The 16,331-nt window shown below is 34.8% G+C and overlaps 1 protein-coding gene across 1 annotated transcript in view; it reads right to left on the bottom strand.

Moving 5' to 3' along the window:
• Positions 1-16,331, bottom strand: part of LOC136028746 (symplekin-like) — a 110,869-nt gene that overhangs the window by 18,685 nt on the left and 75,853 nt on the right. The window contains exons 13-14 of the mRNA XM_065706630.1: positions 15,742-15,920; positions 11,704-11,864 (exon numbers count right to left, since the gene is read on the bottom strand). Coding sequence (XP_065562702.1) covers positions 11,704-11,864; positions 15,742-15,920 — 340 coding nt within the window. The remainder of the gene's footprint in view (positions 1-11,703; positions 11,865-15,741; positions 15,921-16,331) is intronic.

Raw genomic sequence — 16,331 nt, 5'->3', positions numbered from 1 at the left:
CCCGATCCCTCCACTCTAAGCATTTTCCAAGATTTTAGGATCCGCCCCTCCCCCCGAATTCCCCTTCAAGGGATCCGGTTGGGATTTAAAATAAAAGCTCTGAGACATGATATCCTTCTAAACATCACATTTAATCAAGATCCGATCACTCCTTCGTAAGTTAAAAATATCACATTTTTTTAATTTTTCAGAATTAACCCTCCTCCCCCAACTCCCCCAAAGAGAGCAGATCCGTCCCGGTTATTTCAATCACGTATCTAGGACTTATGATTATTTTTACCACCAAGTTTCATCCCGATCCCTCCACTCTAAGCGTTTTCCAAGATTTTAGCCCCCCAACTCCCCCCAATATCACCAGATCCGGTTGGGATTTAAAATAAGAGCTCTGAGAAACGATATCCTTCCGAACTCCAAATTTCATTAAGATCCCATCACTCCTTCATAAGTTAAAAATACATGATTTTTCCAATATTTCAGAATTAACCCTCCCCCCAACTCCCCCAAAGAGAGCGGATCCGTTCCAGTTATGTCAATCACGTATCTAGGACTTGTGCTTATTTTTCTCACCAAGTTTCATCCCGATCCCCCGACTCTAAGCGTTTTCCACGATTTTAGGTTCCCCCCTCAATTCCCCCAATGTCAGAGGATCCAATCGGGATTTAAAATAAGAGCTCTGAGAAAGATTCTTCTAAACTTAAAATTTCATTAAGATCTGGTCACTCCATCCTAAGTTAAAAATACCTCATTTTTTCTAATTTTCACAAGTAACCCCCCCCCCCCAGCTACCCCAAAGAGAGCGGATCCGTTCCGGTTATGTCAATCATGTATCTAGGACTTCTGCTTATTTTTCCCACCAAGTTCCATCCCAATCCCTCCATTCTAAGCGTTTACCGAGATTTTAGGTTCACCCCCTCAATTCCCCCCAATGCCACCGGATCTGGTCGGGATTTAAAATAAGAGCTCTGAGACACGATATCCTTCCAAACATCAAGTTTCATTAAGATCCCATGACCCATTCGTAAGTTAAAAATGCTTCATCTTTTCCATTTTTTTCCGAATTAATCGACCCCCACTCCTCCCCCCCCCAGATGGTCAAATCGCAAAAACGACTATTTATAATTTAGTCTGGTCCGGTTCCTGATAGGCCTGCCAAATTTCATCGTCCTAGCTTACCTGGTAGTACCGACAGAATTTGCGATCGCTAAATGTCACTTGGTTAATACCAAGTGCCATAAAAAAGAGACAAACTAGGTTATTATCTAGGTTATCTCTTATCCATATCGTGTATTTTCTAAATTTTTTAATTCATCACCTTGTGACAGCGTAGTGAATAAACCCACGATTTGAAATAGCAAGGATCCAGGTTCAATCCCGCGTGTCGCAAGGAATTTGTCCTTTAAATTAATGTTTGAAATCTTAATGGTAATTTTTTTCATTATTTCGGTCACTATATTTTTGAATAAGCTATGTAAAATTTTTTAGCTGAATTTTTTTTTGAATTAAGTCAATTAATTATCTGTAAGTAATGTTATAAGTAAAATATTTATGACTTTGGTCCATTGTCTCGTTACTTCGAAATAAAAATAAAAAAAGTTCCCGCTCAACTACTGTTTTCAACTGTCTTGACAAATTGTCGTTATTGCGTTTTAGGAAAAAACGATGCTGTTTACTACTTTAAATCTGATTAGTTTTTTTCTTCCTATAAAACGCGTAAAGTGAAGCCCAAGTTATTTTGTAACTTGGTTGACTCCTTATTATAATTTACTTTGTTTTAAATATTTGGCTCTCAGTGAAATATAATTGAATTAGAGAAATATTCAAACTTTTCTTAAATCTTACATATGCACTGAGGAGATCAAACAAATCTATATATATATAATCTAGCCGAGGAAGCTGCTCAAAGAGTTAATTCAAAGAGAAATTTTAGTATAAATCCTACAATGGTATAAGAAACAGCCGAGGAAGCGGCTCAAAGAGTTAATGCCAAAAGGCTTGCGGCTAAAAGAGAAAGTAAGATAAGAAATCGTGCCGAGGAATCACAAGAACAACATGAAAACAGGCTTGCGTCTCTTAGAGAAATTACCAAAAAACCGTGCCGAGGAATCACAAGAACAACGTGAAAACAGGCTCGCAGCTCAAAGAGATAATACCAAAAGAAAGCGTGCTAAGGAATCACAAGAACAACGTGACAACGGGCTTGAGGCTCAAAGAGAAATTACCAAAAAAATCATGCCGAGGAATCACACAAACAACGTGAAAACAGGCTTGCAGCTCAAAGAGATAATGCCAAAAGAAAGCGTGCCGAGGAATCACAAGGCCGACGTCAAAATTGTCACCTGGCATTCAGGTAAAGCCCAGTCGATGATTATAGCTTGAGTAGATGCGTTCAAATCGGGACTATGTCTAAAATTTGTCCCTATTGCAAAGCCTTGATATTTAATGGTGAAAAAATGGGAATGTGTTGCGCCTCAGGAAAAGTTAAACTTCCTGAACTGGCTACACCACCAGAGCCATGGAAGACTTTATGACGTTACAGACGGGGGTGGGGGGGGCTTGGGGGGGGGGGGCGCGAAGCACCTCACCAACAGCTAGTAGGTAAATAAGTATATAATCTATATATATATATATATATATATCTATATATATAACAATAAGTTGTTTGTCTGTCTGTCCGCATATGACGTCTGATTTATTTCATCATATACCAATTCAAAAACGAATGTATTCAAGCCGAAGTAGCAGAGTTGGTAAAGCGTTATGTTCCAGGTTCTAGGTCTGAGAGGTTCCAGGTTCGAACCTTGGCCTTAGCATTAATACAAAAGAAGAAAATAAACTAAAAAAGGTAAAAACTACAAAAAAAAACTAAAAAGAAAATACTAAAAAAACTAAAAAAGCTACAAAACTAAAAATAAAACTAAGAAAAAGGTAAAAAACTAAAAACTAAAAAAGAAAAAAAAAACTAAAAAAAAAATTAAAAAAAAGGTAAAAAATACAAAAAAACAAAACAAAAACTAAAAAAAAAAACTAAAAACTGAAAAAGAAAAAAAAAACTAAAAAAAGGAAAAAACCGAAAAATAAAGGAGGAAAAAAAAAAAAAAAAAAAAACAATTAAAATAGGCAAATGTATTCAAGCCGAAGTAGCTGAGTTGGTAAAGCGTTATGTTCCAGATTCTAGGTCCGAGAGGTTCCAGGTTCGAACCTTGGCTTTAGCATTAATACAAAAGAAGAAAAAAAACTAAAAAAGGTAAAAACTACAAAAAAACTAAAAAGAAAATACTAAAAAAACTAAAAAAGGTAAAAAACTAAAAAAAAACTAAAAAAGGTAAAAAACTAAAAACTAAAAAATAAAAAAAACTAAAAAAAGGTAAAAACTATAAAAAATCTAAAAGCTAATAAAAAAACTGAAAAATAAAGGAGAAAAAACTAAAAAAAAACTAAAAACTGAAAAAGAAAAACAAACTAAAAAAGGAAAAAAACTGAAAAATAAAGGAGAAAAAGAAAACTAAAAATTTAAAATAAAAAAAACTAAAAAAGGTAAAAACTACAAAAAAAACTAAAAAGAAAAAAGAAAAAAACTAAAAAAGCTAAAAAAAGGTAAAAACCATAAAAAAAACTAAAAAGAAAAAAAGGAAAAAAACAAAAAGTTTATTTCATCATATACCAATTCAAAAACGAATGTATATACAGACCGGGACACAGGGAATATAAATGACGACCGGGACACTCAGAGAGAAATTACAGACTGGGACATTGGGACACAAATGACGACTTGGACGTGTGTGTCGACGGACGTCATGTTTGTTTGTCGACTATAAATGACGACTGGGACACAGGGACACAACTACAACGGGGACGCCGGGGGGCACAGGGGGAATATATAAATGACGATGGGGACACAGGGAATGTTTGATTAGCAATCACCATCAACAAAGCTCAAGGGCAATCATTAGAATAATGAGGTATAGATCTGAATACGGATTGTTTTTCCCACGGACAATTATATGTTGCATGTTCAAGAGTCGGTAAACCTGACAATCTATTTATATGTACAGACAATGGGACAGCGAAGAATGTTGTATATTCGCAAGTTTTACGTAGTTTATATATATATATATATATATATATATATATATATATATATATATATATATATATATATATATATATATATATATATATTCACACGTGGGACATAGGGACAATGGCGCGTAACTAATATGGCGCGTAACGACCAACTAGGTGTTAAACTCTTTCTCTTAACTCTACTTTTAAAACAGAAAAAAATTAGCGTAAAGAGCGGGGCGTTGATGAGGAGGCAGCCCCTTTCATATACGAAGCAATTTCTGTTCGTTTTAAGTTTTAATGTCGCCCCCTACTTTCAGCTAAAAAAAAAAATTGTTTTTTATTTAATTTCTGAACGTTTTTGAATCAATGCATGTTTTGATTTTGGCTCTCCGCAGTTGAAAATTCAAACTAAATTTGCATACTTATTTTTTTTGGCTAAAAAGTTTTCTCATAGTTTTGACCGAATGATTTTGAGAAAAAAAGGAGCGGGGGAAGAGGCCTAGTTGTCCTCCGATTTTTTAGTCACTTTTAAAGGACACTAGAACTTTTTATTTCCGTTAGAATGAGCCCTCTCACAAGATTCTAGGACCACTGGGTCGATACAATCACCCATGGAGAAAAAAAAAAAAAAAAAAAAAAAAAAAAAAAAAAAAAAAAAAAAAAAAAAAAAAAAAAAAAAACGCATCCGTGATCTGCCTTCTGGCCAAAAATAAAAAATTCCACATTTTTATAGATAGGAGCTTGAAACTTCTACAAAAGGGTTCTCTGATACGCTGAATCTGATGGTGTGATTTTTGTTAACATTCTATGACTTTTAGGGGCTGTTTTCTCCTATTTTCTAAAATAAGGCAAATTTTCTCAGGCTCGGAACTGTTGATGGATAAGACTAAACTTAATGACACTTATATATTTAAAATCAGCATTGAAACACGATTCTTTTGAGGTAGCTATTGATATTAAAATCTCATTTTTTAGAGTTTTAGAGCTGGGTCGCTCCTTATATACAGTTCGTTACCACGAACTGTTTGATTTCCATGAGGTTGCTGGAATCCATCGTACAAAAAAAACAAAAAAAAGGCAAAAGGGGATGCATCAGCTCCACAACCCCCAACAACATCATCCCTTTGGAGAGGGGTAAGAAAGTCGTCACTGTTTATCCTATTTTCACAAATTAAGAGACAAACTGCAAAGAGTTCTAAAAAAAAGTTCTAAAATGCCATCTTTAAAAACTCTAATATAATACAGAGCTTTTTTAACAGCGGTAAAGATAAAGCCAGCCCCATTTTGAGCAGTGGTGCTTACACAGTTCCCTGTTCTTGCGGTTGTTCTGTATTTTGGAAGAACTCACCAGCAATTGAGCGAGAGAATGTCGGAACAAAGGTACTCAATCGGCAATGCTATGCAGCTACGCCAAAGGCCTGATACTTTGATTTTGCCTTCGCTCAATATGTGTATAACAATCCACATCATTTCATTTTATTTGACAACACGTCCATTATTGCCACGTCAAAGGTCACATGCAAGTTTTCAGGGAGGCAGTTTAAATAAAGAAGCACATTCCCCAAAATTTGCTCTAAAAAAAGACAGGAAAGACAGTGGAGAAACTTTTCTTAGTCCCGTTTATGACGAAATTATTAATTCCGATCGTTTTTACATCCGTCCACAAAATTGTGTTTTGCAGCAAATACAGTCTCTGATAATACCGTACCTGGAAAGCGATTAGCTTTTAAGAGTGCTTTACATAGGATGAAATTGTGAAATACCATTTAGTTTTGAATTTTTATCCAGTTACTCTTTCATCATTACTCTGAAAGGGTCATTTTTTTTTGGTTTTGTGTTTTGTTTTAAGGTTTAGTTTATAATTTATCGGTTTTGTTCTGCATTGAGGATGGCCAAGCGGAGGTATTGACGGAAATATTTGCATTATAATCTACGTTTTTCACTGGCTTGTATTATCCTCGTTTCTCTCTTCGTTACTGTTATTTTCGTTTTATTTTCACTTATTCCCAGCCTTAGCGACTTAGTCTTCTTGACATTAATGTCCAAACCTATCTTAGCACCCTGAACTCGCTAAACCTCTAAAAGTTAATTGCTTTTGCTCACACTTTCATCTAGGATGATCAAATCATCAGCACGATCAATGTCCAGGAACGTTTTCATCACACTTAGAAATAAATTGTAACTTTTTTGCAATTATGCAAAGGGGCCTCTAAGCGCTTATTGAGTTGATTTATTGACAAATAACGAACGTTGAGAATCTATTCACAACGTAAACATCGCCAAAACAATTGTGAAAATCACATCAAATGAATTGGCAAACGTTATCAAACACGTTGAGACGTGCTGATTCGTTTATCGAAGAATATGATGATCACTTTCAACCCCTCTTGCTAAAAATTGTTGATCATATTGTCAGTCATTATAATCTATTTACTATTATTATAAAGAGACTATGTTATATTAGCGATTTACTTTTCTCTCAGTATTTTTACTTCTGGACTCGCACTGAGTTTCATTTTATCTTGGCCAGTGGCGTAATTTGCTATGGGGTAGGGAGGGGAGGCAAACTCCGAAACCTCAGTTCGATCCTCCCCCAGCTGGAATTTAGTTTCTTAAAAGCCTTTTCAAAACTAAGATAAGCCTGTATAATTAAAGCATCCATAGAAACAGGTCAGCTTTCCTTCAGTATATCTTTACCTTTTACGTTACTATGTGGATCTATTTTTGGTTTTCACTGTCATTTTCAACTTATTTGGGAAAATTGGATCCAACTCACCCCCCCCCCCCCCGGATTATGATACAATTACGCAACTGATCTTGGCTACCTTTTACAATTCTATATTCTGATCTTATAAACAAAAATCACTTATGATTAAATTACTAACTTAAACACTAAAAACTTTCTTTTTTTGAAATTTCTCTTCCAAATTATATCTCCTACACAAAATTGTCGGTTATTTCATTTTTGGATCAAAGTAAAGGCGAAAATACAACCATGAATCGGAACAGATCTTCGAGTCCGGAAAATAACTTCATTTTTCCTCCAAATTATATCTACGAGATAATATTTCCACGGAAACGTTAAAATGTAGTTAAAATCACGACAAATATCCCAGTAAAAAAACAGTTCATTTTTCAAATCTCCCAGACAATATTCCCAATTATTTTATTTTGAAGAAAAAGAAGTTACTGTTAATCAAGAGCTTCTAAAAAACCATTATAAAGAACAAAGAAATTATAAAGTTTAATTCTCAAAGTAGGTCTCACAAGCAAACACTACCAAACTTGCGATGCTCGAGAAAATCTTCAAGTCACAAATCAATTATTATCTCTCATATTTTCCAGAAATCATTCCCAGTTGTATTATTTTGAATACAGAAGTTACTATTAATCAAAAACTTTCAAAATACTTTGAAAAGTGCTAAAAAAGATAAAGTTTAATTCTCAAAACCACTCTCAGCTGCAAGCACTGCTGAAGTTACATGTTTCGTCAAAAATGATCATATTACAGAGCAAAGTTGAAAAAATATTCTTGATAAAATAAAAATAAAAAGTTCAGTCAGAGAATATACATGTTGAATACATACAAGGTTATTCATTATTCGTCTTGCTATACACAGGAAGCAAAAACAACAATATGACATGCAAACGATAAAGAGACAAATAATAACAGAAAACAGCACAAAAATGACTGCACATAGTATATGAAAAAAATCAAGAAGGTAAAATTGATAAGCAGGATCATACTCTAAAAACGGATCATACCTGAAGCTTTTATACGAAGAGTTTCAAGAGAAACTTGTTTGAGATCGTATATCCAAAAAGTCTAGCAATACTGTTTGGGTAACTACGTAGTAAACAAAGCAAGAACTTCCATGGACGATCGAACACACAGTGTACTACAATACTTCTCCTGAATTGAATGGGAAATACTAGAAAGGGCTAAACCGGAAAGGAACCAGTTATGGAAGTACCTTAACTTGGGAAGTAAAAGCGTGGTGCAAAAGGGAAAGAGTCTTTCAATTATATCTTCCTGACCTACTTGACTTTTTCCTGGCGGTTGACCAGCGTAGACAGGGACGAAACTCCCTGCCTCTAGGCTTGACAGTCTTGAGCCAGTGTTGGAGTGTCTTCTGAGAGAATGTTCACCAGATAAAAAAAAAACAGAAGACTGTTAAACGGAGATCTCGGCCGGAAGATCTGCATTATATTTTTCTTCTCTTTTCACTGGCTGTGATTATCAACTTTTTTCTCAGTTACAACTTTTTGCTTTGTCACAACATTTCAGTCTCTCCTGAGATACTTTGTTTGAACAGCATCGACCGACTTGAAACTAAGGAAGCCGCAAGACTAGTTTCACTTCCACAGAGAAGGATTAAAGAAGCGTTGTGGATCTTCCTTTTAGTTTTACGGCTAATGTTCAGCCTTGGCCAGACTGTACAATTCTACCAAGCCATGACTGACATTAACTTCGTTACAAATGCTTTGAATTTCGCTTTGGCGATAAGCTACGACGATTGATGAACTTTTACATGATAGGTCATTCAGCTTAACAAGCATTTTTTGCGTCTTTTATCAACTGATTTTCAGGCCAACTTCAGAGACCTCTTCATTTAGCGTCTTTATGAATACTTCTAGCTTACTCTTCGATTGGCAGATAGGGACAGCATTGTCGATAAGTCAGAGTCACTGAGTACTCTACCACCAGATTGAAGTCTGAAAGCCAAATACTTCAAGGCCTGGTGTACAAGTCAATCACGCAGTTATACAACTAGGGAGCTGTAAAACATTCCTATCTTACACCAGTCATCGAACATTTTTCTATAACACCCATTTATCTGAACAGAGCTTTTGAGTGCCAGAATACGTCTAGCAGATGAATCGCATGTATTTCTCTGGAAGACCAGTTGGTACTTGTATGATATACGCCCTACCTAATGTTCTTGTAATATATGTTTCTCTGACACTCAATCCCAATGAAGCATACCAAAGTAAGATAAAAATATAGTACTTCAGAAAAAAATTTGGGCTTTATATTTGAACATTAGGGGTATAGCAAGTTTAAATGCCTAATGTGTCAGGTACAATTATTCTGCATGTCCTGTAGTAAGAATTGTTTTCTAGCTTCACACTCTTCAAATGCTTTACCCCCAGTCCCCCCTATGTTCAAATATACAGCCAAAATTATCTATTTTCCGTCAATTATGTCATTTCTCTTTGTCTTGTCTCACACTAAGCTGATAGAAACTAACGAAAAAAAACAGGTCTTATAATGCGTCAATGAACGAACAATTTGAGCAGTAGGGCGTTTATTATACAAGTACCAAGTCCTTGATCAGCAGTAGGAGATCACGGTCAACTGAAGTTAATAACTGCTTTAAAATCAACAAACCCCTTAAGCGCCGTCTGGCGGTTCAACCCGACATTGTTTTTAGAGGAGCACAATGCTTCTGTCAATGAGGGTCATCATAAACAGTTTACCAGAGACAGAGAGACGCTTTATGGCCTGGTAAGTCAAGCATTAACTACAGCTCCCTCTGCGCTTCTATGGCAAGAGGACTCTACATTCTTTCCAGTTCTGAGGTATTGTTTCTGTCCTACAAACTAGCGAGAATAAAGCTGCAGAAGAAACATCAGCCATGGTCCATTGTCCTCAGCGGCTCGACAAATCTAACCCTCATAAGCAGCCATAACCCTCCTAGGGCCTTATTACTGTTCATCCTTCTAAAAGCTAATTGAATTTCGTGAACACTCTTGCTGACCCAGATAATTTTTGATAAATATTCTATGTTGAAGTTGCAAGTTATACTGTAGGCTGAAAGACACAAGCTAAGAAAACCTGGCTGCAGTGGAAAGCAGGCGTAATACTGAATAACACAAGAGGGTGCGGATGGCTTTCTTTAGACAGAAAAATGGGATGAGGAGCGACTTTATTTGCCAGGACAAACACCAATTTACTAATAATATGGCTTAAGAGCCCAATATGGTGAAAGCTGAGAACAACAAGCAAAAACAAAGCCTAAGTAAGTAACTAAGTGGGTTAGTAAGTAAGTAACTCAAGTTTCTTTGGTTTACAGTTCCAACCGGTTTACAGGTTTACAGAGCCATTACAGATGGTACTGGGTCGTCCTGGCCGAGTGGATTGGTGTGCTAGATTCAGAATCCTTTGTCTGAGAGGGCGAGGGTTCGAATCCTAATGTACCAAATTATATAGTTTGGGACATAGATAACTTCGAAAAAGGTCAAAGAGATTTGCCTCCGCTGTTGCATTGAAAAAAATAAGAGCAATAAACTATATGTAATTAGTTTATTAGGTATAAATTTTGTTTATTTGTACTCATGTCTTTTAGTTTTACTGCTGATGATGAAAGCTGTATGTGTTCGAAATATCCAGTTAAATAATTTTATATCCATTCACTGTCAATACAAAGGTATCATCCCTATTTTGAACTGTTTTACTATAGTTTGGAACGGGGGTCAGTGGCGTCATTCCGTAAGGCTAGCCAGAGTCGACCCAGCTCTAGATAGGTACCTGGGGAGATCTTGGGAAGGTAAACAGGAAGCGTGTGCGAAAGCACGGGATGGTTGGCCCCCAGCCCTCCATTGCACTTCCTGGCTGAATGGCCAAGAAACAGATATCAACACCGCCGGTAGGGACTTTAAAGCCTAATGCCGTATTTTTTACCTTTATTTCACAGTCCCAACGGATGGGGATAAAATGTTTATTTAAAAATTTACATTATAGTAATCGTCTCAAATATTACTACTGAAATAATTTCTACGTGTTAGTCGTAAGAATTTTTATGATGACATTTCCATTTTTATTTCAGTTCCCTCGTAAAATGCAGCATTTGATTTGCTAAACCTCACCAGCAGGAATTTTTGTGTTGTTTACAATTTTCTCTTTTATTCAAAAACTCGTGTATACGATAGTAAACATATTTATCCAGTAAAATTTGCTACAAATTACAACAAATATTTTAAAAATAGTAATCAGAAGCAGACAGAAGCACACTACAGAGAGTTAAACAATGGGCGAGATCTTTGGACCTATATTCCCCCACCTGGGGCCCGCAAGATTTCTATAGCAATTGCCATCACTTCCTATAATTTATATATAGTTTATCCATTTTTTTTCTATCACTCCATAAATCCATACGTACGTGCTCTACAATGGCAAATCTCTATCAGCCAATATACAGTGGAAGCGTTAAAATTTAAGACTGTTAGATTAAATAGCAGTTATGTTATTCATATGTTAAATAAGCAAATCCCCACCTCCCCTCCTCCTTTGAACACACATTGTGTATCGTATACCCTACATAATTCAAAATTTCTTTCAATAAATTTTTTTTTTCTAAATCGTCTTTCATTTTTCAGTCACAAGACTGAATTGTTTATGCGTTTTTTTTTTTGATTTAGTTCCGTTATAAATTCCTTGAGTTTTAATTATTTTTATCCCTCTGGACGTTTTTAGCCTTTTTGACTTTTTTATGATCCATCATATTATACGTTGTTTTTCTGTCTTCTTTTATTGCATTTACTTATTTTGAAGTGCTAATTTGGCCTTGTGGTAGTTAAATTTCGGAAATAAGTTTCATCTTATCTTAAGAAAGTCCTAATAAAAGCAGAGATTACCTCTTTCAAAGCAGCTTGAGTTAGCTTAACTAACTTGGGTAGAATGTTCAAAATTTCGAATTTAGGAATGGACCCTAATATAGGTATCAAAAATCGGACATCAGCTGCTCGTTCTTTGTACGCTTCACGGACTTTTTCAACAAGGACCGGTGAGGGATGAACTGAAAAAAAAAGACAAAACAAAAACAACAACTTATACGTGAAAATTTAAAATAACATATTATTTACAAAAAAAATAACAACAGGGAAACCATGTAAAAAACGACCTGGAACTAACACCTGACGATAGTTGTGGGCAATGAGTACGAACAAACAAGTTACATGCGGCGTCTTACACCTATCGCATATCGTAAATCCCATTACTGCTTGTTAGCCCTTCAAAAGGGTCTTTAGCTGGTATGTCTCCGAATACATTATATGACATTATTAGCAATTTTTCTTGAGTTACACTCGATAGGCATATTCACACAACTTTTAGTATCCAGCGAATTTGTCAGATGTTAGATTGTCTTAGAACATAACGAAATTCTCCCTAACCTTATTTATACTAGGGAAAACAATTTGGATGACTGCTGCCCTGATGAATACAGTGTTTTTGATTTAAAGGAGACAATTAAAAGTGTTTTTCAGATATATTTGAAGGTTCAGAATATAAATATTGTTTGATCAATTGTAACTGGTGATTTTGGTTTGCATTTCTACGAAAGTCTTCTTGAAATCCATCATCAAACACGATGCTGATGATTGCAACAATATTGGCATATCACTGGCACGATCACAAACCGTCTAACAGACCCCCCAACCCCGAAGTAAAAGAACCCGAAGAGGTTGAACCTCAACTTGAGAGCTTAAAGTGGCTCTCCAGAATTTATAAATATTTACTTGGGTTTTATTCGATTCAAAATGATAAGTCCTGTGGATAATCAAAAGTGAGCTTAGGATTTATTTGGAGGTTCTGGGAGATGTGGATTTAGGCTGATCAGCAGTAACTGCAGATACTTTTTTCTTTTCATTTCTAGGTAGAACTTTGTTTTATACACATTATTGCGCATGGTCTGTGCGCCTTACAAGAGAACTCTGCATACTTGTTTTTATATTTTCATTATTTTTCTAAATAGACGGATATTAAAAATATGAGCTACAATGTACCTTATTGCAATGAACTATAGTAATACATGTCAATCATAAAACTTACGCTTGAAAATATAACAAAGCTCAGCGCACCAATACACTCATCCATTTCACAAAAATAATAATAATAATAAAAAAAAATAATGGTCTATGCAACGTATAAAAACTAATCTGTTTATACTGATCCTTTGCAGTGTCGTCCATCCCTCCCATGAATGTTCCAAAGGACCTCTCTCAAAGAGACAAAACAAACTCCTAGAAATACACTTTTCCTTTTCAACATATAAAGCTTCAAAAGTTTTTAGGAAAATATTTACTTATAGTATACTAGAATCAGTCAAAACTTTACATAGAAAAGAAAATATTGCCAACTAGTTATTTAGGGGCTTATTTAAAAAAGAAAAAGATTTAAGGAATTTATTTTTGGTTTAGTAAATACACCTTATAGAATTTTTACCCTCCTGTTGCATTCAATGAAAGGAATGGTAAGTTTTAGAAGAATCCTTATAAAAAATCCATAAATGGTTCAAAAGTTTTTAAAAATTTTAGTACCTTTTTTTTTTAAATAACTTTTAACAACATTTTTCATTATCAACCATTAAGTTCTCCTTTGTACTTTGTTGGTGGGTAGGGAAATGTAATTCATTTAAACATGACCGTTTCATATTACGATAGGTAATTATACACTTTTTCAATATTTTTGTTTTTGTTCAATTTGTTCAAGTTTTTGTTCAACTAGAAAACAAGACGTTGGATAAATAAGCTTGTAGACTTATTTTAAGAAAAGAGCAAAAAGGCCTAATTTATTGCCAATCAAACAGTGTCATTATACGCTCGAAGAAAACTTATCTGTGTACACAATTATACAATTTATAGGGGGGGGGGGGTTCTTTCCTGTTTGCGACAAAAAAAGGGAATTTTCGCTATTTTACAGATTTCTATGGGGGGCTTAAATTTCAAGGATCGTAAGAAATATACAGCTTGCAAAACCTATAGAATGGTCTTTCTCATATTTTAAGCTGTTTATAAGCTTTACTAATTTATTAGATCATGGTCAAAATATTTATTGTTAAATATATTTAGTTTTAAATACCCTCAAAATCCGAAAAACTGATCCTCTCTCAAGCGGTATTTATTAGCATATTAATCAATATTTGATCCGTAATTTCATCTTTAATTCGTAATTTGATCCCTACAATATACATAAATGAAATAATTAATTCTCTAAAACCAACAATTCTAGTTTTCCAGTTACTTATTGCAGGTTTAATTTTAAATTTATTGTACTCATTTAAACTTCTGAAAACGGCTTTTGGTCTTAAAGCCGAAATATTCAATTAGTTCCTTCTAAAATTTCACTTTCTTAAAAATTTCACATTGGGGTTATACTCTTTATTGTTGATAGAATGGAAATACAGTATGGTCTTTGTCGTTATTAACGGGTAAAACCCTTAATGAAGCCAGTAAAACTCGAAAAAAGTTATATATCTCATTGCTGATACTCATTATACTTATCAGTATAAAGTCGTACTGATTAACATCCCATCGGCTCGCCTTAATACAAAGAAACCTTTATCAACAGAAAAAAAAAACTAGATTAAACAGTTAACCCTCACTAGAGAACAACATAAAAAAACAACATTAACACTACAAAAAATGAATAAAGATACATGTACAACAATAGTGTTTTTTTCCAGGCAAGGTAACTGTTTTTAAGGGCTAGGAGATCAATCATCAGGTGTGCTTGAACTTACCATTAGGTAAACGGGTAGAAAAGAGGAAGGTAAAGCTCATAAATAAAACAGATTAAGCATTAAAAACAGAATTGCACCATAAATAAACACAAATAGATAAAATGATGTGTATTGGAATTGACATCCATCATGATCATTTCGCTAACTCAGAAAAATGTAGCTCATGTCTTTAGGGAATGTGCCTAATTTTTTAGGGTCATTTAGGCTCATTTTCGTTTAGGCTATTAGGCTCATTTTGGAGTAACTCATGTCCGTTAGGGAATGTGCCTAATTTTTTAGGCTCGTTTTAGAGTAGCTCATGTCTTTAGGAAGTGTGCCTAATTTTTTAGGCTTATTTTCGTTTAGGCCATTAGGCTCATTCTAGAGTAGCTCATGTCTTAGGGAATTACAAAATTAGGTTTTAAGTACATAATTTTATGTGTTTAGTTACTTCATACAGTCATTTTGGTATTTTAATTGTTGGTCAAATAGACCAGTTGTACCTTTGAATGATATTGCAGTAGCTGGCATAATTTCCCATGGGACAGGGGGCAACTGTACCCTCCAGACCTAAGTTAACCCCCCTCCCCAACTGAAATAGTCAGCGAAACAAAATTAAATAAATCATTTTCGGAATCAAATCCGATCATGTTGGTTTTACACAAGACAAAAGTTATTAAATGGAATTTACGAAATAAGAAATAGGAATTTAGCCATAGGAAACCTTTGTGGATTGAGCCATGGTAACAACAGAAAAAGAGCCTGTTATTATCCAGTAATTTCCTGTTACTATCGAAATATTTAAATCCAGGACCCTTACTAGGTTCTATTGCTTCACTCTATGATTCTTCAGCGTTTAAATAACCTTCCCCAAATGAAAAATATTTTTTTTCTGAAAAAGCTTCAAAAATTAACGTTCTTAAAAACACAACAGTTAACACAAAACAGGGTAGTATAAATTTTAGGGTAGACTTGAAGAACACTCTGAGCTTTCCAGAACATCTCCTGAACACCAGAACTTTCATTCTGAGAAATTCAGGGAAACCTCAATCAGGGAAAACCTCTTCAGGGAAATTCAGGGGCAAAGCGAAGGCACAGCTAGGTTGATCAAATGTGAACCTTACTACAGTGTTTTTTTTTGTTTTTTTTTTTTTTTAATCTATAAAATAATTACCTCTTTCAGTGACTACATGAAGTACTTTGGTTATAAAGGTCTCTGTTCCCTCGGGGCAAGTTTCAAGTAGTTTGAATAATTGGGGCGATTCCATATCCATATTCTTCAGAGGTACATCAAGGTTCTTCAGGATAGTCCGCTTTACGTCTGGTACTGCATTAGCAAAAATTTTAGCCAACCTGAAATAAAGAGAACCTGAAGAGAAAATCTGAAACCTGATCGTTACTAGGCTTCTTCGTGGATGAAGGAAGCAGAAAAATCTAGAATACGATCAGGATATTTATTAAACGAAAATCTGAAACCTGACCGTTACTAGGCTTTTTTGTTGATGCGTGCAGCAGAAAAATATAGAATACGAAAGAGAAGAGAATTAAAGATCCAAAAATTTTAGCCAACCTGAAACAAAAAGAACCTAAAGAGAAATCTGAAACCTGATCGTTACTAGGCTTTTTTTGTGGATGCATGCAACAGAAAAATATAGAATACAATCAGGATATTTATTAAAAAAGAGGAGGGAATTAAACATTCAAAAATTTTAGCCAACCTGAAACAAAGAGAACCTGAAGAGAAAATCTGAAACCTGACCGTTA

The sequence above is a fragment of the Artemia franciscana genome, chromosome 7 (genome assembly GCF_032884065.1).
Source record: "Artemia franciscana chromosome 7, ASM3288406v1, whole genome shotgun sequence".
Classification (NCBI taxonomy): Eukaryota; Metazoa; Arthropoda; class Branchiopoda; order Anostraca; family Artemiidae; genus Artemia; species Artemia franciscana.
The sequence above is the reverse complement of the archived record's forward strand: the minus strand, read 5'-3'. Positions and strand labels throughout refer to the sequence as shown.